Genomic DNA, 25,331 nt, shown 5'->3' on the forward strand with positions numbered 1-25,331 from the left:
CCTGCCTTTTTTTCACAAAAGGGTTCAAAAGGTCTGTGGGGAACACAAACAGATTTTGAAACCTCCATTTTTTGTGAAAAGGAATCCTTGTTATCCCAGCCAGCCCTAGCCAAAAGCACGGGGACTCCTGACCTACACTCTTCCACTACCGCCAAGTCACCTTGGTTTTCTGCTTTAACAAAAAACAGTGCACCTCACACACTCCCACACCAATTCTCAGCTTACATTTTGAAAACAAGTAACCTGATAACCTTACAGTATCACGTAAACCCTCCCTTCTCCTTTGCTTTGGTGCAGAGATCTGGCCTGCTATTGCCTGTAAACACCAACCACAATAATGGGGCTATCCAGGTTATTATAATCATTGAAACCGGCAGGAATCACTGTCGGGAATAAGCCAAAAGACTGAGCCGGAGAGGGAGCTCCTTGCTTTTCCAGTTCCATGCTGCCTTAAGAGGGAAAAGAGGGCTCATTGAAACAAGTGCTCCCAATTACCCAAATCCTTGCCTTTACCAGAATAATTCTGAGGGTCTGATGTAAGATCCCTGGTTTTGGCAGTATGGCAGTCAGAGTTAATCTGTTGCCAGCCTCTGCCAGCATGAGAAGACAATGATCTAAGGTGCGAGCTTTAAGACTAGGACGCACAAGATGGCATGAAGCTTCCAGCTGGCCTTTCACAGACTTGCTATGAATTCAAGTGTGCTTTTTTTTTTTTTTTTTTTTTTTTTTTTTTTTTTTTAAGCACAGTAGTTTTTATTCCATTTTAATTATATGGAAATGTAATGGCAACAGGAAAGTCTCCTGCTCTGTTTTTCAAGTGTATTTAAGAGCTATCTAAAGCAGATCGTTTGGATACAGTTATACTTGGATTACACAGCAAGAAACCCCAGCCCGGCTGCAGAACATCACTTCAGCTGCAGCGTTGACTTATTGTTCTCTCAGTGCCTAGAGCGATTTTGTTTTGAAGAGCACAGAACGCTGTGTTCTGAATGTGGCTGGCACATGAACCCGATGTGCTGACTGCAATTTGTACTCCTATTAAAACAGAAAAAAGGCTGTAACAAAAGCTGGAATGCAAAAATTCTACTGCAGGCTGTGCTTTAGGAAGTGGGACTGTGAATTATGCCCTATAACTCAAGCTAATAACATTGCCTTTGAAAATCCAACCCAGAGATGTCAGTTCTGGTAAATGCACATTTTCTTCCAGTCTAATTATAGCAGTGATGTCAGGTACCTTTGTACTAGTTTCTGAGTTAATACTGGGGTTTTTACTAGAACTCAATGGAAATATTTGAACAGTGAAAATGTGGCGGCTGTCTGGTTGAAAATAGATTATTATGACAGATCATTGCTATTCTTCTGGTTTTGTGCCATCCTAATCCCACTACCTGTGTCTGATCCTACTGCCTTGTGCCAGACATGGAGTCTAGAGCAGGGCACTCAGAGACATAGAGAGAGAGCGAGCACGGTAGCAACCAATATACTGTTTTTAGGAGGCTTCCAGGTCTAAATGTGCCCCTATCCTTGAAGCACATTTAAGGAAACCCAGGCCCTGGGCAGCTAGTTAGATCAGAATGAAACTGAAGGCCACATTGGTGACTTGCTCTGAACCAAACTGCTGGTACAGCACAACTTTGGGAATAGTATTAGTAAACGGTTCTTGACCTCTGCCTTGCACAGGCTGCATGTGTTATGCAATACTGCCTCAGAGGGCATTAATCTCCACTATCCTGACTATGCCTGTGTCCGAATTAATGCAATAAGCTAAGAAGAAAATGTACCTTTTAAATACACCTCTACCCTGATACAACGCTGTCCTCGGGAGCCAAAAAAATCTTACCGTGTTATAAGTGAAACCACATTATATTGAACTTGCTTTGATCCACTGGAGCGCGCAGCCCCACACCCCTGGTGCGCTGCTTTACCGCATTATATCTGAATTCGTGTTATATCAGGTCGCGTTATATCGCGGTAGAGGTGTAGTTAAAAAAAAAATTAAAGGAGGATTTAGAATCATGTGCCATGAGAAAAGCCCACTACTAACCACCGGTCTGAGGGAGTCTTTAAAGAACTGCTATATCAGGATGTTTTAAATCAAGATTGTATATGCTTCTAAAGGATCTGCTCTAGGGATTATTTCGGGAAGTTCTATGGTCTGTGCTATGCAGGACGTCAGACTAGATCATCACTATGGTCCCTTCTGGCCCTAGAATCTATGCTTAAGGAAGAGCCAAATTGCTGATTACATTGATATTTTTTCCTCTTTCTGACAAATCAAACCACTACATAGTGATTAAAAACAAAAACTGTGCTCTAAATGAGAACAGTGCTTTGTTCTATTTGTTACTTCGTGGCGTAATAAAGATAATTGTGTGTCTGGTTACAAACTTCCTGAGCACCCAAAAACATAATGGGTTTTGATGTTTAAATGAAACCAAAAAATAAGTAATAAAAAGGAATGCAGCACTTAGAACTATTAAACTGGTATCTATTTTGATTTATTTATTTATTTTACTTGGCCCTTAGGTACAATAAAGCAAGCTTGAAACTTTACACAAAGCTTGTCTCAGTGCACATAACCACGACCCAAAACATTTCATAGGCAGAGTGAAATTAACAGAGTCCAAAGGAGTTCTCTCTAAAATCAGTCCCACTAAAGGACTAGACATTGAAATTAACAGGCTTAACAAGGTGAATGTGACAATTTGGATCAATTTCTCCCCTCCCAAAAAGGTTCATAAACTCATACTGTACAGAAGCTCTGATATAGGGAGAAGGGTGACCAGCTAATCCTAAATGTACAATTTAGCCATTCAAATGGCCAAGACTGCCATAACTGCTGTGTAACTCTCATTCTATGGTTCAATTGTTCTCTTTAAACTTGGCTTCCTTTAGCCTCCCACCCCACATCAAATAGTTGCTTTAGAAGAGAAGCTATAATTACTCCATCATATTGATGGAAAGAGTGCTATAAGAAATCTGAATGGGATTTCAGATCACTACTTTGGGACCAAATTAGGACTTCAGTTAAGCCCATAGTATAGTACTGACTTCAGTAGATCCTTCTCATTAATCTATGCCCTCCAGTTAGAGCCATCCAAAGTTAGCAGTAGTATTCTGGCCACAGGGAGAGGGAAAGAAAAGACTTAATTGAATTATGGATGCAACCCAAACATTGTATAGGACTATGAACATAGAAAGCTGCCTAGTTTAGGCCAAGACATGCATGCATGCATCAATCAATAAATATTGGACTCAAGTAAAAGCTACAGTAGTAGCTAAATTGAGGCTGAGATTTTTAATCACATATACACAAGAAAATCCAGAGTTTGGATATACAAAGTAGCCTACACACTGTCCCCTCCTGCATTACAGTGTCTTTCAGACTGCAACACGAGAATGGAAAATCTTCAAAAAAATTAATGAATAAAGGAAGACAACACAGGAGACAGAACTCTCATACCGTACACGCTAATTTTCTTCCAAGTTTCCACATCAAGCTAAGGAGAACTGGTTGCACAATTTAGTATCGGGTTTGTTTATCAAAGCCCGACGGGGGCCTTTGACAGAATGCAGGACCAGGGTGACTCAGAGAGAAGAGCCTGAGTTACACCTCAGTGGCCATTTCATCACCACCTGCCTGCTGTCTCGGTTTAATGCTTTCCATTAAACCCTTATGAGCCAGGGGCTCTGGATTGGCCAAGGAAGGAAGAATTGTGTTAACATATTAAATGCTGACACTCACAGGCTGAGAGTTAACTGCCTCTCTCTTCTACTTCCTCCTGCCCCTGTCTTCACATAAAACCCCACAAACCATGGCCAGTGTCCTCTACATGTATACGTTGTGTGCGATTGGACAAACGGCACACTCCGGTCTTTGAGCTAGACCATGTGCTTTAGGAACCCCATTCTGGCACAGCTGCAGGGTCTGACCTGGTCACACAGAGACAGAACAAAATACAGACTGGCAACCCAATGATGGATGACCCTCCCAGCATTCCTCAGAAACAACTCTGTCAACCTGCTTTGTCGTCAGAGATGGCTACAGTGCTGCAAATCCTCTGGAATTCTATTACACAGGCTTCATCTCACCAACATAGTTGCAATCGGCTGTTAAAATGCGCTTAGTTATGCCTGCAACCAAGCCGGTACTCACTTTCTACGGTGGCTCCTTCGTTTGGGTTGGAGTATCCTTCCCCTTTCCGTTTGATTCTCCGGATGATTCCTCCATCCTCAAATAAATCCTCCCCTTTGAAATCAAGAAGCTCGATCTAAATAAATAAATAAATAAAAAGGTAGCCTAAGCAACAGTTGATCATAGCTGTGGAAAACCAATCAATCCAATTCAGCTGACAAATGGAAGAAGCCCATAAAAGCCAGCTCTAAGCTAGGTAACAGGTCCGATTTATTAAAAACTGGAACGTGCGTAATACCTGAAAAGTAGCACAAAGAAAGAATAAAACTAGAGTTTACTAATCCTGTAAGGGTGTAATTCAAACAGTGATGCTGGATTATATTTCTGGCCTTCACAACATCCCCTGGCAAAGAGTTCCACAGGCTGACTATGCACTGTGTGAAGAAACACTTCCTTATGTTTGTTTTAAACCTGCTGCCTATTAATTTAATTGGATGACCACTGGCTCTTGCATTCTGTACAGGGCTAAATAAGACTTCCCTATTCATTTTCTTGACACCATTCATGAGTTTATGGGCCTCTATCACATCTCCCCCTCTTAGTCATCGCTTTTCTAAGCAAAACAGTTCCAGTCTTTTTAATCTCTCGTCATATGTAAGCTGTTCCATTCCCCTAATCATTTCTGTTGCCCTTTTCCGTCTCTGTTGACCAGACATAGCACCACTAAAAAAGAGGCCATTAAGCCTGTTGACAATGAAAACAGGCACACTGAGGCCAATGGCTCTCCAAGACAATCAATTGCAGCCAGAGCTGGGACAATCTGTGCCTTAATTAACTAAAGATGCTTTACTTCTGTTGGGTTTTGCAAGGTTTTTGCAAGATTTTGCCAAATGAACACATACACACTGTGCTCAGTTTGGCTGACCAACAGCTGCTCCATGCCAATTCTCATTTTGGTTTAGCTCACTGGCATTAATGGATTTTTATGACATGAAAACATTTTTGACCTGCCCTCCCCCTATTTTATAGATGTGTACACACACACACACACACACACACACACACACACACACACAGAGTCTGTGTCCTATTTGTGTCCGTGTTTTCCATATGCTTCCAAGTTAAGACTTCTTTTCAGATCCCGTTTGGGCACTGCTTCTCCAGTTTAGACGTTTCTGAGAAAGCATGGGCATGAGTTGCCGAAGGTGGGGGGAAAAACAATTCAAGAAGCCAACTGCTTTGTTGAACTGGTTTTTAACAGCATGCCCCAAGGGAGGGAAGTTTCCATACCAACACTCTTACACATACTTGCCTCGAAAAAGAGGGTTGCATTGGAAGGGATTTTTGGGACGCTGCCGGCAGAGCCATACGCATATTCTGGTTTACACAGCAAGTGGCAGATCTCCCCTTTCTTCATGGTGGCAACCCCAATGTCCCATGCCTTGATTACCTGGCCTAAGAGAAGGACATGCTTTAATATGAAGGAATGATTTAGAACATGAAATTGCCAAAAACAAGTTTTAGACACAGTCCGTTTTCTTTTTTCAAATGCTCTGCTATATCAGTGCATTTACAGTCTTTACTTGTGGTCATGAAACCAATACAATAAGAGTCACAACAGCTACACAACTCAACTACTACAAGGAATCCATCAGATCCACCTGTCATCATTATCTAGGGACACTCTGAAGCGTACGTCAGAAAAGTAGCTCATGGAAATTTGCTGCAGTCCCCTCCACATTAGTGGAGAACTTCACCCCAACACAGAGCAGCTGCATAACACTCTATGTTATTTAGGTGCTAGAGTGGGGTTGTGGAGGGGATATGCGCAGAGTGGCTACAAAGGGGTGTGCTGACACCCCCTGGGAGCGGAGGGCAGCTCCACACGAGTTCCCCACAAGCTTGCATGAAAGGCCCTACAGCAGAGTTCTAGGAGGGAAGGACTATTGCACTGAGCTGTTCTTCTGGCCTAATATCCCAAACTCTATAGACAGAGTTACATAAACTTCACAATCCACGAGTCTGGTCCATGTTCTCCAGTCCACTTTCTAAAGAAGGATTTTGGAGCTGTAAGCCATTACAGGAGCAAATGTTTCCATTCTGTAAGCTTAAGGGCCATAAAGGGGGATGCAATCTTAGTAAATAGAGGCCCTTAGTAAATCGTGGTCCTTAATTTAAAAAAATAAAATAATTAAAACCCATGTACTCCAAAACAATTCCTTTTTGTTCTCAACCTGCCACATAGCAAACAGAAGGTAGAATTTCATTTATCTAAGCGTAACTCCATTTATTGTTCATGAAGGGGTCAGGCCGGGAAGGCCAAAACCAAATTGCCTGGAAGATCTGCTTTGAAAAGCAAGCATTCTAATTAGAAATCACTCCTTTATATTTTTAATTCACTATAGCCCCACTCTTCCCATGTTTATGTTACTAGTGACATCTGCCTGACAACAGGAACTTTAAAACTTCATGAGAGTTCTTCAGTCATTATTCAAGCTGGGGGATATAACGGTTACCACTGGCTGCAAAAGATACAAATAGGCAGGTATGCAATTCAAATCCTGTCACACTCAACGTGAAGCACACTTGAAAAACCCATTTTGAAAGCGGCTATAACCATGTGGACAGCAGGAACAGGTAAAGCAGTGTACAAAATTAGAGGGAAAGGAAATCTCTATTTCCATTGTGATCTGATTTTGAGCACCCAAAGACAGATTCTCAGGGGTGCTGAGTGCAAGCATCAACCACTGACTTAATGTAAATTGCTGGATATTAGACACCTACAGTCAGATTTCCAGAGGCACCCAACATCAGGAAACATTTGAAAATTTGGGCCTAATAAAATATGATCTCAACACCCCAGGGGTCCTGAGCAGACACACAAAGTGACTGAATCACCCACAGCCACATTTACTCAGCGACAGAACCAAGATTACAACCTAAAATTTCCTTATTCCCAGTCTTGTGTTCGTTCCGCTTAATCATGCGCTCTCTCTAACAGATATTATCCAGAGAAAATGCACTTTGGAGCCCTGAGACTGCATTTCCATTTCACTCCTTACCTTTTCCCAAACTGAAAATAAATGGCTCGTTCCTATCACGGCTGGAATCAAATTTTTTTCCATTGGCCAGCTTTCCTTTATAGTGGACGTAAACCTTGTCTCCAATCATAGGGGACTTGTCCTCATGACCTGGCCTCTTCACAATCTAGGAGAGAGAAGGACAACTAGGATGAAGATGGTAAGAGTCCATTTCAACAAACAGGCGGCTTCAGTTGACAGTCCCACAGTTCTTCTACTCTAGGTAAACGTCTAGGTTCTAGACACAACTGTGCAACTAAGTGTTTCTAGCATAGCCCCTCTCTCCAACAACTCCAAACTCCCATAACAAAGCATATTTTGAAGAATAAGGCGGTGCTGTCGTACACCAACCTCATCCTAGCTGTGGTTCCAGCAACGCACCAAAACGCCCACCACACAGTTCCTTGTACAGTCGCAATCCCAGAGAACAAGCCCAATGAGTGTTGCATACCAGCCAGCGGGTCCATAGTTGGTAGCACAGCAACATGGTCTTGTTTTTAAGTTTAAGTAGTGCCACTGATGCAGTGTTTAAGTAAAATTGCTGAGCTTTCCCAGGTATATTCAAGGGAAGATTTTTTTTTTTTTAAATGCCACGTTTGAACCCAGAGCATGTTTTTATAGCCGTTTCCATGGAGATCTAGGGATGCTGATTCAGCCTCCCAATGGCCATGGCTATTCAAGCTAACTTCTGCCATAACCAGATCTCTAGATCAACCCTGTCTTCCAACTCACGATGGCAGAAATCTAAAGAGGTAATGATTTAAATAGCCTTTTATTAATTTGTCCTCCCAAAATAAAAATCAATAAATAGCATTAGTTGTTTCCATCACATATATGGAGATTTTTACATGCCTCAATAGAGAGAGCTGTAGAGGCTTTACAATTATGTGTGTTGTGTTTAAGTATCATATTTAGGAATCTAGTCAGTAAAATAATATTTACTTGCTGCCAATGTAATGCCACATCCATGGGGTAAAATCATTCCATTCGCTTTTGGGCAAAATTCTTTTATGCTACTGTTTGGAGCAGGCAGTTCTTAAGCTAAAAGGAGCGGGGAGTGTGCGTAGAGGAGATATCACTGGGGAAATAGTTATATTCAATCGATAGGATGAAGCAATCGAAAATATACAACGGAACAATCCTGAATTTGCCTCCAGTAGGAAAAGGGGCCGAGCAGCAGACTAGATGATTTAAGTAATAGAAATTAGATCTAGGGAAAAGCTTATGAGTAATACATATATATTATACTGCATGGATGTACTACTAAAGATCTGATTAGAAATACGCTAGCAGTGAAATTCACAGTGAAGGCTGATATCTGTACTGCAGTTGTGGTCTCTGTGCCATTTAAGTCTTCCTATTTTTGTAAAGGGAATTGGACAACGAAATCCCCTAGACAGCTTTGAAAAGCTCAGCTTTATTGTGCTGGAAGCTGCAAGACAACCCATGACACTAACATTCAGACAGTTAACAGGTGTGTACGTGCTCTAGGAGAGTAGCTATTGAACTGTGCCACTAGCTTTGGCGATGACCTCACCTTCAGAACCCCTCGATCTTGATTGGGTGTGATGTCTTCTCCTTGTTCAGCAAGAGCTGCTGTCTGGACCTCTCCTTCATTCTTTGTGGCCTCGTCAGTTGTCATGGTCTTCTTTCACAAGCACAGACGCTGTCAAAACACACACAATACACCATGCTCAGTGGCAATTTGTATTTTCACAGGTCTACGCTCCTCTGAGGAGCCCAGTGCTAGAGCACCAGCAGAGAGAGGTAGGAAACATTTCAGGAAAACAACAGAGGAAACTTAACTACAAAGTTCTCCCATTTGACCTTTGCAGGAAAGAAAATCTATTAGCATAAAACTGATCTACATATGCAAAGTGGAACATCCCTTTCTATGGAGGACGAGCCACAAATTGTTAAAAAGAAAATTCGTAAAACACAGAATCTACCTTAAAAAGAAGAACAGGAGTACTTGTGGCACCTTAGAGACTAACAAATTTATTAGAGCATAAGCTTTCGTGGACTACAGCCCAGTCCACGAAAGCTTATGCTCTAATAAATTTGTTAGTCTCTAAGGTGCCACAAGTACTCCTGTTCTTCTTTTTGCGGATACAGACTAACACGGCTGTTACTCAGAATCTACCTTGTATACGCAAACAGGACTAGACCAATCTGACCTCCCATTGCACGGTTAGTGACTGGGAACAACTTTTTTTAAACAGTCAATGAAAGCCAGATTTCTCCATGCAAGGTTTCCTCTGAATAGCCAATATGACTTCACCACCACAGCAATCTACATAGTAGGATTCCAGGAGTGTCACTCGGAAGCCTAAAATGTCTGTTAGGTCAGTGTGACGTGATGAAACAGCTACAAGCATGGTGGAGAACTCTTTGTTTAAAATATCATCAGGTTCAGTCATCAGTAGGGCTGGTGGTCTGTTCCCATCCAATATAAATTTGCAGCCATTTTTGGTTTTTAATAAATACCAAAAAAACCATGATTTTACAAGTTACGCTTGTGTGACAGCATGGGTTTTCAGCTACTAACAGTTTTGTTAATTCTTTGAGGATCTTTTTAGCAATACAGATCAGCGAGAACCTCACACAATCACTCAATTACATGAAGTCACGGAGAGGTGTAAAGTTATCCTGGTTTCACATCCTTATGTTCTGTCATTGTCAATCAATCACTGCCATGTTTTGAGGCAACACTATGACATCACAAATCAGCGTATCATGCCATGGAACGCCTTTAGATGAGTCTTGCCATCGGCCCTGGAAGGTTTAACACCAGGAACCCACAGCAAGAGCATGCTAGATAATCAACTGCTATGATGGGACAAAAAGTCAAAGACAGTCTCAGGCAGATGAACTCCAGATAATTCTGGGTTTGAAAGATTCCCACTGACGTGCTGAAATGGAACCCAAGCAGAGCAGAAAGCCAGGACAGAGACCTGAGCACCAGAATTGTGCGCCCCAAGTGTCCCATTCTTGTTAGCTAACAGACAGCTGTGTTCTGCATCCCTAGATTGCAAGAGTAGCACATTACAGTAGAAGCTTAGCAGAGAGATGACAAAGGCATGGATGACAGTCTCAGCCTCCTGACCAACTGTAATAGACAGGCATCAGCGCTACCCCTGTCAGAGATACACTAGCCATTCCTTCCGGGATCTTAGAGAGGAACACATTTTAGATGAGCATACAAAAAGATCAGCTTGGACCAGCCCAGTGTCCTCATAACCACGAAGCTTCTAAACACAAGGTGATCAGCAGGTGTGTTAAAGATGCCAAGTAACATAGAAAACTCTTACATTCCCTAAAAGGTAGACATTTCTGTTTACAAGGTATGGAAAACCATACATGTGCAAACTCCCTCTCATCCATCAACCAAATAAGCCCAATCACTGAGGAGCTGTTTCAGGGCCCACAAGCTGAGAAAGTTATTTAGAACACTAACCTTTTTGTGCATTGTACTGCAAATTACTTTATGCCCACAGTACCTGTCAACCGTTTCCCATAGAGGATTATTTACTGTGTCTTTGGAAAATCAAAACCAAAAGCTATTTTTAAAAGCAGCAGCCCCACCCCAGATTCCTTGTTGTTTCTTCTTGCCCACCCCCCCTGGTCCATCTGATTTTTTGAAAAAAATTGAGATCTATATCCAAAATATGCTCAGCGCTGTACAGACATGCAGGGAAGTATAGTTCCTGCTCCAGTGAGCTGACCTCCTGAAATCTCTGCATGCTTGTTGCCTTTTAAGACCCACTGCTCCCCCTTTTTGTCCTGTCAATGTCTTTTCTTGTTCCGTGTTGCTGACACTCGCAGTAAAACAAGTCTCAAGACACTTGGTATTTTTATTTAAGTCCAAATTCCTGGAATCCTCTGTTACATAAAAAAAACTCAGCTTTTTTTTCAGAATAGGGTTTAACCCACACGGCTGCAGAGGAAAGCTTGACAAAGTGACCTAAGTGTGGCCTTGGGTACATCTGCACTGCACCTGGGAGGTGTGATTCCCAAAACATGTCAACAGGTGGTGGAATCTCCATCCTTAGAGGTTTTTAAGGCCCGGCTTGACAAAGCCCTGGCTGGGATGATTTAGTTGGTGTTGGTCCTGCTTTGAGCAGGGGGTGGGACTAGATGACCTCCTGAGGTCTCTTCCAACCCTGATATTCTATGATTCTATGACAGAGTCACACTAGCTTAGCTTGAGCTAGTGCGCTAAAATAGCCGTGTCGATGCTACAGACTGAGCGGCGAATTGGGCTAGCCACCCAAGCTTGGACGTAGGGGGTTGGGCAGGCTTGGACTAGATGGCTAGCCTGAGCCGCTGCCCAGGACACAACGTCCACACTGGTATTTTCAGTGCGCTAGGTCAAGCTAAGCTAGTGCAAGTCTGAGTACCTGGGCTGAGAATCAAACCCCCAGCTGCGCAGAGACAGGCTCAAAAGCCAAAAGTCAAATAAAAAGAACCCCATGTTTTGTGTTTTGGTTTCAAACCCCATGATTTGTTAAGCCAGTCTCACAATATCGGGGGTACTGACTCATGCTTTTTAAACACTGAGGGCTGGCAATGCTGCCTTCCTCCCCCTCGATCTGGTATCTCTTCTCACCACACGTTATTCTTTTTGCCCTATGCCTCTTCCCACTTCCACCTCCTTCATTTGGCTCCTCCACGTTCCTCTGCTTTCCACGGCTCACGGACTACAGGCCTCAGAAAGACACTCAAGTAAGTTTAAAAGACAAACACACAGCTCAGGTGGGGACAGCAGAGAAGAGACGCACAGGGCCCAATGTGCCCGGTAAGCTGGATTTCCTGTTGGAGTGCTAGGCCCATTGCTGCAAACAAGATACACGACATGGCCATTACCTGAAAGAACACACTACTCAGGGTGGGGAGGGGAAGAGAGGGAGGAGAGTTCAAAAATCATGAATCAGGCCCTGCCAAATAAAAATAAAAAAATCACCAGGGTTTTTTAATATAATAAGCGTGGGGCTCTTTATTAGCCTTTAGGGTGTATTTGGTCATGTTTTTGTGGTTCTCATTGCAACCAAAAAAGGGCTAAAAATCTTTCCCTTGTTGAAGAAAGAAAGATGAGATTCTCACACATGTGCAGAACCCCATGGGCTGGAGTTTTAAGAAAAACACCAAGTCTCACAAGCTGCATGAGACAATAGTGACAGTGAGTTGGCAACAAGGTCAGAAGAATGGAGGATAGAATTTGTGTAATTACAGACAGCCCTGCAACAACACCATGCTCTTCTGGACTCATTGCGCAACCAGCTGAGGCTTTGACAATAAGGCAATTTTCTCCATCAAGGACACATGTTTTACAATACCTCCTGATGAGAAAGGAATTGCCTGACGTTTTAAAAATATTTCCTGTCCATTTCCTTAAAATCATTATTCTATTTTGGTAGCTGCACTGCTGTGCAATGCGTAATCAAGGAAACACATGACGTAGAACTAAAAAGCAATTGTGTTTAGACATAAAACAGATCTATTAAACTAGTTACAATTGTGAAACTTTCCCACTGCCTTTGGGGTTGAGGCTAATAGAAACCAGTGGGAGAAATCATTCATTCAGGGATTTATAAACAGAAAACGGATTTTTCAAGTTTAAGAAGTAGAGAAATCATTTGGTAAGGATACATCCACCTTTAAAGGGGAACATGACTTTGAACTCATGCTAACAGGGGAAACGGACTAGAGACAGTGTTGTTAAATACATGAGATAAACAAACAGAAAAGTCAAAAGCATGTTGTGTTTAGTTAATTTCCCGTTACCTGTGGGTTTCCCAGACTGCAACAGAGGGAAAGAAAAATAACAACCTTTAAATGTCCTAAAGCCAGAAACCTCAGCAGAGGGACGTAGTGGCAGATATAACTGTGACATTATCTAACTTTTAAAAAAAACAGACTGCATTTTAGATTGACAGTGTTCCTTGAGAGCTCTCTTTTCCAGTGATATTCATCTTTATACTATGTAGTTTTTTTAAATTATAAATATTTTGTGCACTGTACACTCAAAGAAGCAGTTAGGACAAAGCCACTCCTGTATATCTCATTTTTTGTTTAGTTTTAATTGAGAAGGGGTTTTTTTTCCCTTGGGGCATCCACCATAAGGTTTATTCAGTATTTAAGATCTCATCTGTAGCTATGGATATTAATCCAAACAACAACAAAAAAAGCTACCAACCAAACCCTACTGCACCCCAAAAAGGGGGTATTTACCCAGCCAATAAGCAGGTAGCCTTTTTTTCCTCTCCACACAGCTTCTATAAACACTTCTACCGCACTCAAATCCAAGGATCCCAAAGTTCTCTACAAATATTACAAAGCCTCATAACTCCCCAAACCAGCAGTTACACATTGTCCTCTTTTATTGGTGTGGACGATGAGGTACAGAAAGATTTACGAGACTTGCCAAACGTTACACAAGCAAGCCAGCGGCAGAGCCAGGAACAGAAACCCAAAGTCCCAACTTGCAGTTCTGCGCTCTAAACTACTGGACAATTTTTCCATGTGCCCACAAGTTACTGCTGTGTTCTCCCTCAATTCCAACAAGCACCTATCACAACAGAATAAGCACTTCCTTATTGCCTACATAATGCCAATGTTCAGGCAGTTCCCATCACCAAAACCAATTAACCAGGGGCAGAAGAATTTGAAAGGAGATCATTTACTAAATCAATCCCGAATACCAACCTCTACCACCAGGCCAGCCTAATCTCAAGAATGATCAACTGTCTAATGCAGAAACCATGGCCAAAGGACTGCAGCAGTTGCTGACTGTCTGCCGAGAACTAGTTGGTCAATAGATGCTGGCTCTCTTTATTTCCAGTTGCTCAATCACATTAAGAGACTATTAAAAACACATTCAGTACATCCTTAGTATTACTTTTTTATATAAGCAATTACTGTCATCACCACAGGGATGTTATACAATTGTGAATGGGAGGGGAGGTGGTCTGCGTCACAGCAAGCGAGAAGGAAGGTGGTCACAAGATTCTCTATTAAAATGTGGCCCATGTTATGAGAGATCCTGAGAACCCTTGTCTAGTGAAATTGCCTTTAGCTATAAAAGAGGGTGTGCTTTGGTCAGGGTTATCTGCAATTTATAGCAGCCCTTCCAGAGAGACTGGCTACGAGCCACGTTTTCCATTAATTTGAAACAAGCAATGGTAGAAAAATCTGCCACTCACTGAGCATTTAACTAAGTCTTCTGGCAGAGAGAAATAGACTCTTGCAAAGAGTCTTGTAAATGGGCTTTGAGATGTCGAAGCCTGACATTTTTCTTTGTGGGACCACGTGTATTCTGGCTAAAAGAAGGGAATTAATTATCTAAGACAATGGAAACTGGCATTTCTGACAGACTCACATCCTAACCAGGTCCTGATCTACCACCACTTTGACTACAGGACTAGGATATTGTTAGGTTTAATGTCAGACTGTCAAAAAGTATTCCCGGAGGGTCCTAAAAATTAAAGCCAAGTGGAAAGATAAATTACTTAGCAGCTTCTAGATGGTCTGTACACCTAGATAGAACACAAATGTTATGCTACTTGATGTACCACACATCCTGATATGCCATTAATTTAATGTTGATATGTGGGAGGGGCGGGGGAGACACAACAGGTGCAAAGGAAAGGATAATCAAATTACATCAATGTAGATATCTCCCTCCTGAATAGGCACCAATCCACTGCATATCCATTAAGCAATCACTTATGCACATGTTTAATTTTAAGCGCATATTTAAGGACCACTGAAGTCACGGGAACTCATGCACACGTTCAAAGTCAAGCACATTCTCAACTGGAGAACAGAAGTTTAGATGTCATGTGATATAACGGTGTGTTTCATTCTCTACTCTGTCTAGCGTTTTATTTAATATGGGGCAGTATTGCAGAATTTGATACCCTTAATTCTGAAACACTACCTAAGATAGAGGAACGAAAACATGCAGGAAAAAAAACCCACGTTCCAACTTACTGTTTTTAAATGGGTGAGACCAATAGTTTTGATTCAGTTTTTAACCTCCAGATTCTATTAATATCTCTCTCTCTCTTGCACTCTTCTCTTCTCCTGCTCCATGGCCCACCAAATCAGCTGATTAACAAATTATTTAGGAAATTGCTTCCTGTGGGGAATACAAAAAGGTGTTAACATTTACTTTGCAAGTGGGCACAAAGCTGCTTAGGAATTCAAGAAAAGTGAATGGGGAGGGGGTTACTTGTTTTTAGCTATTTACCATTGCAAAGATTATCTGACAATTTAACATGGCAGCATAATCTGTAAGGTAGGAGCAACTACAAACAAGTTTAAAAAAAAAACAAGAAAAAAATTGAGGTCTTAACATACCCTTCAAGTGTGACTATATAAACCAAGTTAATTGAATATGAAACAGTAAGGATCTGCCTAACTGAACAAAACAAGAGTTAAAGCTGTCCCTTCCATCCTTGAATCAACACATTGCCCCTGTACTACCATGTATTGAACATTAAGCAGGAACACACAGTAATACCCAGTTCACAATGGGTCTAGTCAAAAAGGACCCAGTACAGACTGCAGTCCTCATATTTAACTCCGCTAAATAATTGTGAATTCTGGAGTTGATCAAAAGCAGAACTTGTTTCTGCATCTTTTATTCTTGCAAATCTGTTGTTTCCCCAAACACAATCCAGCACATTAGTGTGAGCAGTGGAAAACATTGGCTTTCATTTAACATTTTCAACTCCCCAGACTGAGAATGATGGTAATCAACTCACCCAGGCAAATGAAGCATGCCACAATATGCACAGATTACAGGCCTGTGCCTATATGCCTAGAATCCAGAATATTTAGTCACCACTATGAAATGCTTTTCTTATCCAGATTTTGAAACAGCCGTATGTACAGAAGTGAATTTCGGCTCTTGTTTTAGAAAAATGTTGTGCAATCATTACAAGCACGATAAAAAGACAATTTTCAGCCGTGAAGCAACTTTCTGGAATGTTCTCTACATCTATGCTCTGTGGTTGCAGACATTTTTTTTTTTTTTAAATTCCTCTGTACTTTGATGATTTTTCAGACTGTCTAAAGCCACTGCCAGACATGTGGCATCACATATGTTGTCATGGAAAAAAATGGCAGTCTATAAAATATAGTGGAACCTTCTTAAAGTTGAAGTTGTTTTTCTTCGAACCACCCCTCTGCTACCACCCAAGTGTTTACTATCAAGTGGAATTTTACTACAAGCCATTTGCACTACATAGGTGTTGCTAACATCCAGTGTACAGAAAAGTATGCAAAGCAGAGAACAGGATGCAGCTGTATAATCTACTTTATGAAGACAGACAGGTATTACACATACTAGAATTTCAACAAAACAAGCACTACATCAGTCCTGATTCACACTTCCTAGAAATTAACATGCCAGACTTTCAAGCTCCAAGTAGAAACTGGACTTTGTAAATCTCCGCTGGATGTTTGTATGAATGAAAAAGAAAGGACTTTGTGTTAAAAGAAAAAAAGGAACAAAATGTCTAGCCATAAAACCATATATAAATCAAAAAAGATTTCACCCTAACAATTTACTAGTGGAATTGTCTGAAGTAATAATAATCTTCCTCTACAGGAGGGAAACTGCCAATAGACATGACAGGAATTTATGACAGCAAACAGCCAACTGCTATATAAAAATAAATTCATGGGATTCTTAATCCTAAACCATAATTTACTTAAAAAAAGAATAAGCAAACAGAGGGCATAGTTTTAAAACCATGAACCTAACCTAAGCTGTTAAGGGGAGGGGGGGGAATATCATTTGGTAGCCTTTTTAAAAATTGATTTCAGTAAGTAAGGAATCTGTAAACCCCATGTTTATTGTATTATGAGCCATTTTATTTGTAAACCAAGTGAAAGCCACATCACATGTACACACACACACACACACACACAAAAGAAAAACTATTTTAAAAACAAACAAAACAACACATGGGTATGTAGAAAACCAGCTTCTATTCAAAGCCAGGTTTAAGTTCAGAATTTCATGTGCTAAGAAAGTGTTACAGAACCTAATTCAAATGCTCATCCAAACAGATTATAATGCTTGCCTTTACAGAATTACAAGAACAACATTGTAAGAATGCACAGCTCCTGCAGTTTATTTCCCATAGGTTAAAGAAAGAAATTTTATTTGCTACTTCTGTGCAGCATCGTTAACCAAGGGACACCATAAACCTTAAAAAAGGGCACAATTCTGTCAAACATTTTCAACTACTACAAGTCACTGAAGATTAATATAACTGAGAAAATAAGAGGAATATCTATATTTTTCTTCTTCTTTGTACTCTTAGCAGCATTTTGTATAGTCATTTTCACTCTTTCCTGTGCCTAGACAATTTTGCTTCCCACAACAAACCATGGCCCCCAGCATGTCCTTCACACAGCAACATGGGAGACAAACACATTTTTTTAAATAAAACATTTTTTAAATAAAAAAGTTAGTCTGAGAAACCACAACAATAAAATAAAGTAAACTGATAGAAGGAGTCAGGGCAGGACCTCAAGTTACTTGTAACTTTTTTTTTTTAATTGACTAGATTTTGAGCTTAGGTCCCTTTAAAACCACAACCATGTCAGTTAGCTGAGTAGTTATAGGTACATACTGTCCATTAAATGGCACTCAAGTGATTAAGCAGCTGTGTGTTGATTAGATAATGAAAACGGAAGGGGGTGGATGCAACAGCTGAAGTTTCCCTTCACAGTTTAATGTGTTTTTGCCTGCTTTTGATTGAGAAAGTGGATTTTTTTCTGTTTTGTTTTTAAAGAAAATTGACCAAAAGTTGACATACACCAGGACAGAGGGAAAGAAGTGATTATTTCCCTGGTGACAGGCTTTTTTAAGATGCCTGTAATACAGTCCCTACAGTTACATTCTCTGCAGAGTGAAGTCAGAGATAAACAGTCTTTGAGTCAGTAACCAACTGCAATTTGGATTTGAGAAAATATAACCTTCTTAAACCTGACACTGGCTCTGTCTTCCAAATCAAATTATGCAGCTGCAGGGTTTCAGATCTGTATTGGAACAACAACAACAAAAATGAAATAAATAGAATAATTTGCACTCTGCTTGGTTGCCGTTAAGCAACAGATTTCTCCACTAGCCTGGCTGTGCAAATCTGATAAAAAAAAATAAAATCTTTAGTACTGTATTACTTCATTAGTCATTTATTTTGAGACCTGACTCAGTTCCCAAGAAAGCACATAGTGTTCTTCCTGAAACCACTTCAGAATTAGAGACACGAAGCAGCTCCAAATAAACTTCAATTCAATCAGACATGCATCTGCCCAAATGTTACATTTGGGCCTCTATAGAAAAAAGTTCTCTCTCTCTCGCTCTCTTTTTTTTTTTTTTTTTTTTTTTTAAATTACAGTCATACTATTTTTGGGACTCCATTTTTCTCTATGTACCTTTAAGTGTTTGTATCTCTAATTCAGATAAACAAAATTTCATTAAAAACAAGGTAATATGTCAGGTATGTCCTTTAAGATGTGCCAGAATTTGAATTCAAAGATTCACAACTTTGTACAGTAATTTTCAGAATAGCTTTCAGCTTATCTAACATTCAGATTTTTTCTTCTTTAAGAAAGGGGGAAAGCGATGAATTTCAAATTAACACTAGTTTAATCAAATTTGTCTGGGTATACTTATCTTCTAGTGTGTGCATTATGCTAGAAGCCAGCAATGTACCACACAAAGTCATACCAAAATAGTGCCTTTTTAATGAAAGTTGCAATGTACATTGTGCATTTGGTTCAACAATGTGAATTATGAGTCACTGGGCTAAAATGAACCCAACGTACTTCTAGATTATCATCAGTTAGCTTATAGTTAAGGCTGGCTGTTTCTCAAGGGGAGTCACAGAAATCAGGACTACATATATTTTTCAGGGGCCCCTGTGCAGTCTCCAGTTTATTCCCTCCCAGTAAGGGGAGCAGTGAAGGCTCACTCCCTTTCCTGGGAAGTTACAGCTGCCATCAGAGAGTCAAACACCTGGGTGACTCAGAAGCTTTCAACCCTATAACTTGTTGGTTTTTCAGGTGCCTACTAAAGATATGCACAAATGGCAAAAAGCATTTTTAAAATGCCCATTTTTAAAGCTTCCCACTACCAACAAGTATTGGGATCTATCTCTTCTAGCAATCAGTCTCCTGGCTGATGTTTTCTTAATTTAGGTTGTTAGCTTGTAAGATACAGAGGACACAGAGCCTCCTTTTGGGGAAACTTATCCAATTGTTTAGATTACATACAATGCAACCACATAGTACAGTGGACGGGCACCTTATAAAAGAGTGTATAGCAGCCAAAGGAATCCCAACAATGCTCACGGTGTATTAGAGCAGTTCTTCAGCCAAAGCTCCCTTTCATTTATGTTTAGAAGTCTCAGCCACCACCTTGCCTGCAACCTTATCTGAACTTGTAATTACAGCACCATCTACAGGCAGCCATTGGCATAGTTAGATTCATGGTTTCATTTCTAATCCAAGTACAATTAAACTAATTAGGGAACACTAAAAAGAGTATTTCAAAGACACTAGTGCCAGGATCAACTAAACAGTACCATTACCATAAGAAAATAGAAGACAGAAAGGGATACTCATCCTCCCATGTACGATAATAATTGAATAAGCGCATTATGGATTTGCCTTCCTCTTAAGTACCAAGCATCGCGTACTGCCAGAACCAAAGTATCAATCATCTTAGAAACCTAGTGTGGCAAATCTTATGTTCCTATTGTGCTTTACAGTTTTCCCAAGAAGCAAGGATAACTGGAACTCCAGCATTAGCCAGGGCTGCAGGGTTGGGGAAGACCTTAAATACATGCTACACTTCATTGAGAAATACCCACTTCCCTGGCAGTGTTTTCCATCCTGCACGGCACACCATATTGTGTGACTAATTACAGCATACAAAACGGCTTCAGCACAGACTGTTTCAGCACAGCTGCGAAGACTTCACCAAGGACCCATGCTCTAGCACTGGAATTTCCCCTTTCCTGTAGATCCACTTTCAGACTACAAGACTATGTGTCAAGAGGCTAGCGTAATCATAGCATACGGTACCTGACAACTGTATTTAACTATCTATTGCCAACCCTGTCTGTTCCCAAATTGGCAGGAAGTACAACTTCTGAAGAGACCAACTCAGTGCAGCAGAAGAGCTACCTAACAAGCAGTGCTGAAAGGTTCCTGACAGTTTAAAAATAAAGAGAGAGCGCAGAAGCACAGTACATGTTGTGCAGCTACTATGAGGAGCATGTGTCCTAGCCACAGATGCTAATCATTCTGCCCACCTAATATTCTTGTAACTTTCTAGTGGTTTTAGTTAGAATCCAAGTCACAACCAGTTTTTAGAATACGTTGAATAAAAAGCCACCCTCACATTTAAGCAGTAGGAGAAAGTGAACAGTATGGCTCAATATTCTGCTGCTCTAAGAGTACCCACCATACTGTTGCCAACAGACAGCAAAACTGGTGAAGCCTGCCTGCATCCCTAAGAAGGATGGACTAAAGACAGTACTAGCCAACAGCAGTGACATTTTATAGGAGTTTTATGGACGTGCAGTTCAAAGTACAGTACAAGCCTAAAAGAATAATTTGCCTACTTATTCAGGTGTTGTTTAGAAAGCCACTTGTGCCAATAACAAAAAATGCACAAACAAATTCTGTCTTAAAGTGGATCGTTGATTTTTATTAAAGTGAATGTTTAAAATTAAATATACATAAGTTAAGAGGGAAGGTACTGTATATCTGGGGTCAGGCTTGGGTTAAGAGGGATTACAGGTATCGGTTGCAAGGGTGAAGAAATACATACATATCACATAACCGGCATAGACCCAGATTGGGGTGCAAGGGTTTTTAAAGTGTCAGTGGATAAGTGGGCTTGGGTACGCCACCCATAGAATGAATAAGGAGTCCAAGTCAGTATCAGTGTAGCGGATAAGTACATGGGTGGGGTATTACACAAGACAAAACTCCAGAAACATCCATGGTCAATCTTTCCTCCAAAAAAAAAAAAAAAAAAAAAAGAGAGAATTTTATAGCTTCCATCAATGAGATGGAATTTAAAATCACCTGTGATACCTCCTGATTCCCATTTTGTATTTCCATCAGTATGGAAAGGTTACAGAAGACACCCCACACACATGCAATACAATATGCTATTTCCTGAACCTCCAGTTTTCAGTTTCTTGCTTCCTGAGTGGGTGAGAGCCTGGTGAGGATGCTCCCATAAAATATATAAACATGTACACCACACCTGTTATTCCTGCCATTGGCAACTGTGGAGGTAATTATGAACCCAGCATTACACTATGGCATCATGCTTAGCGAACACTACCTAAATATAAATACATAATAATAGGGAGTGTGATTTCAAAGGTTTTCACAAGTTAGGAATAATAACATTATAACAGACAGCCCCATCAGATTACAGAAGATCATCCTTAAAAAGGTGTGAAAATATTTAAGATATCTGACCACCCACTGCTTGCTATTCTATTGCTGCAATCTATTTTTACCACCTATTATGGTGAGTCTTCCTTGGTCACTTTTTCTTAAGAATAACTCTAGCTTATTTCAATGTCCACAATCAAAACACGGCCTCGAATGGAGCAGCTATTAGCGAAGTGTTAGTGCAGAATATGAACACGCATGCACATTTCTGGACTCCGGAAAGAAAGCCAAACCTCATTTACCAGAGGAACAATGCATATCTCCAGTGCCTAACCTGGGTGAGATTTTCCAAAGCACTCAGCATTGACCTAACACTGCTCCCTCTGAAATCCAGAATAAAGATTCCCAATGGGATTAATTAAGCCAACCCTGAGCACTAGTGAAAAGCCACTCGATGTGTGGAGATTTCATATTTATGTATTATAATCATCCCCCAACTTTATTCCCTTTTGTTTGCAAATTCCATATCCATTTAGTTTTTCCTCCAGAATGAGTGTTTTCAGTTAGTTTTAAATTAAATATAAAAAGGTACTTTAAAAAAAAATTGCTCAGTACCAGCAGTCTAGCATTCAGGAGCGACACTACAGCAAGCCAAAGTACTGCTAAGTGGGGAATACGGACTCTATTCTGTTTCAGATGGCCAAGAAGTTACTGTATAAACAGGAAGAACCAAAATATTCGAAATGATGACTACCTAGACATTCTTTTAATACACACATTCCAGCAAAACATCTAATATACTTTGCATATGTTTAGATGTACAATTATAAAATGTATGTTATGAAAGGGTACATTTGCTTGGGTGGCAACTATTCTGGCTGTGGTGGTTTCCCTGTGTAACAACCACAGATTGGTATTTGTTAACCAATTTACCAACCTCAAACTCACTCTACCTGGGAAAGGGCAAGGACATGGAGAGCCAGCAGAAATCTCAGGGGTCAAAGCAAGCAGTTCAGCAGAGAATTAGAGTGAAAATGAGCACAGGCCATCTGGGATGAGTATTTTAGGATGGTCATGAATTTAATTAACATTAGCACAGAGCAGCAACACTTAAAATGAGAAATCCACAACGATAAGGAATCTCTTCAGGGCTGCTTCAAAAGGGAGGATGAGTTTTGAAAACCCAGTGTTTGAGTTTGAAAAGGAGAGAAAAAATAGCAAGACTCCATCTGGAGGAACTCTGTTGCTGCTTGACAGGCCACGGCCAGGCCCAGAGAATACACTCTACAGATTCCATAGGGTAAGGAGAGCACAAGGATAGGAAAGAGTTTAGCCCAGGGATATAACGGGACACTACAAGAAAGCTAATGATCACTAAACCCCCAATCTGCAAAGACTTACACATGTGCTTAACTTTAGGCACTGAGGTTAAGTATCCGCTTTAGTACTTGCGGAATTGTGGGCCTCACAAGTGGTTTGATCTGTAATTTAGGGAATCCTAGCTCCCTATATGCTGGTTATATTAGAAATCCTACACTCAGCTACTATAATACTGTGCACATATACTGCACCTTTAATCCAAGGATCTCACGGTGATTTACAAACAATATGCATAAGAGATAACTGAAAAGCAAATAATACCCATTTCCCAGATGGGCAAATGGAGGCACACAGAAATTAAGTGATACAAAATTTAGTGACAGACCCATCAAACCTACAAGCCCGGACTCCTCAGGCCTCTGCTCTAGCCACTACACTAGAGATCAGTGGTCTAGCTGAGGTGGCTTATAAGCGTAAATTAATCTTATCCTACAATCATGAGGGAGATATGTAAGTGGTAAGTGACTGGCTGAGATGCAGACACAACTGAATGTTTGAAAGTGTTTACAAGACAACGCAGGTTGGTATAAACTGGAAGGCTAGATCCACAGTAAAAGTAGTTCCCTGTAAATCAGAAGAGTCTGTACTGTTTAGTGGTGAACTTAGGGCTCTAGAAAGACTGCAGGTGTAACCACAAGGAGGAGAAGTAACTACCAATTAACCCAATGTTTTTCCATCACAGCAAACTGTAGCACCACTGTTAAGCACTCTGACAGGAGCCACCAGGCATTATGGTGGGGCAGCCCAAGTAATAGCTGTACACCTGAGACTACTTTAAGCCCTGTGTACATAAATGGTTTAGTGTTGATACTGAATCCTATGCACCAGGGTGAACAATAATTCCTGTATATACTGAAATACAAGATTGTTGCAGGGCCAAGTCATGCTTCCTTTGGGAGGGCCCGGAAATGCCATGAGTGTCAGTTCAGTTTTCTCCAAATCAGACACGGGACTTGGGGAGGGTGGGTAACGCAGCTTGGCTCCAATAAGCTATGGATGTTCCAAAAGCCACAGAATTATCTCCACAGATCCTGGTAGCATCTTTAGAAGGATGGTATGTTCGCTGTGTCAACATTACTGACTCTCCATCAGCAGGATGGTTACTTCATGATGACTCTTTTCCTGCCTACATCTGGGCCTCCCCCATCTTCCTAGAAGAGTCAGGGGCTGACAGCAGAGCACATTTTATACATATCTCAAGCTGAGAAAGCATTAGCATTATCTGAAGTGGGGAGATCTCTGCAGGGAGGTGACATTCTCCCCAAGCAAGCCCTCCCCTCCACTCACATGGAGATTGCAGAAGCTGCCCCTCCCCCAGGCTCAGGAGGTGGAGGGATGAGATTTTCAACCAAATTTGGTCAAGAAGAGCAGGTTTTGTACTAATTTCATTCCTCCATGGTAGGAAGTCCGGAGGGGATAATCTCACCACTGATCTCCACACAACACAAGGTGATTTTTATATTTACGCACCCAATCAAGTATACAGCAAAACCTCTCTCAGGTGTCTTTGAAAAGTAACATACTGCAAATTTAGAGTCTAACTGGAAAAAAGAGTATTTTCAGCTCTCTCTACTGCCAGCATTATGGGAGGACTCCAATACCACAGGTGATGCTCAGGGACCTGAGTGTGCTCATGGACATGCACGTTCCATCGTTGGATGGGCGAGGATGTTTTAAACGTAAAAACATCTCTTTTTGAAACAGCAACTAGTTCAAAGAGTCAAGGCAATAATCATTTCCTCTGGGTCCGGAGTGGCAACCCACATACCAGAAATCTTATCAATCGTATCAGAGAAGAGGTGGCATCGGCTATAGTTTTCACTATTGTCCTCAACTTCACTCAGAGTATTCCTTTTAATGAAACTAGTTTATACAAGCAAAAATGGAATACAAGAAGAGCAGTTATAAAAACACTTCTCAGGCAGTTGAAGATGCTTTAATTCTGGCCTCTTAACAAGAGAGTTAAGCAGAGGGCCTGCATCATTCCAAGTCTGGATGGCCAAAAAAAAAATTATTTTGATTGTAATTGCTGTTTAGACAAAAACCTTGTAACTCATATGACAGACCAGACAAACTGCAATCAGTGCTTCAAGCTTTATAGAACCCCTCACCATTATTCTATGTCCCAGTAACCTAGAGAAAATAAATTACAGCTTTTTTCCTGCTAGTTTTTCCTGTTTCCCATTGATTTGAATGGGATCAAAGCAGGCATCTGCAGTTTAAAGCTGTTGTAGCTCCCCCAAGTGGCGGTCAGAGCTGCTCAAAACCCCGAAGGGTGAAGCTACCTCTCTTGACGC

At 40.9% G+C, this 25,331-nt stretch overlaps 1 protein-coding gene across 4 annotated transcripts in view; it reads right to left on the minus strand.

The window, feature by feature from the left end:
* The window catches only part of FKBP5 (FKBP prolyl isomerase 5), a 48,764-nt gene that overhangs the window by 18,035 nt on the left and 5,398 nt on the right, over nt 1–25,331 (minus strand). For 2 of the 4 annotated variants that reach the window (XM_054028030.1, XM_054028027.1), the window contains exons 1-5: nt 15,208–15,355; nt 8,753–8,881; nt 7,198–7,342; nt 5,448–5,590; nt 4,157–4,271 (exon numbers count right to left, since the gene is read on the minus strand). In XM_054028030.1, the coding sequence (XP_053884005.1) occupies nt 4,157–4,271; nt 5,448–5,590; nt 7,198–7,342; nt 8,753–8,857 (508 nt within the window). In that variant the 5' untranslated portion in view covers nt 8,858–8,881; nt 15,208–15,355. Of the gene's footprint in view, nt 1–4,156; nt 4,272–5,447; nt 5,591–7,197; nt 7,343–8,752; nt 8,882–15,207; nt 15,356–25,331 lie in introns of those variants that run through there. The other 2 variants (XM_054028029.1, XM_054028028.1) reach the window with 1 other exon arrangement.

Source organism: Malaclemys terrapin, chromosome 4 (assembly GCF_027887155.1).
Source record: "Malaclemys terrapin pileata isolate rMalTer1 chromosome 4, rMalTer1.hap1, whole genome shotgun sequence".
Classification (NCBI taxonomy): Eukaryota; Metazoa; Chordata; order Testudines; family Emydidae; genus Malaclemys; species Malaclemys terrapin.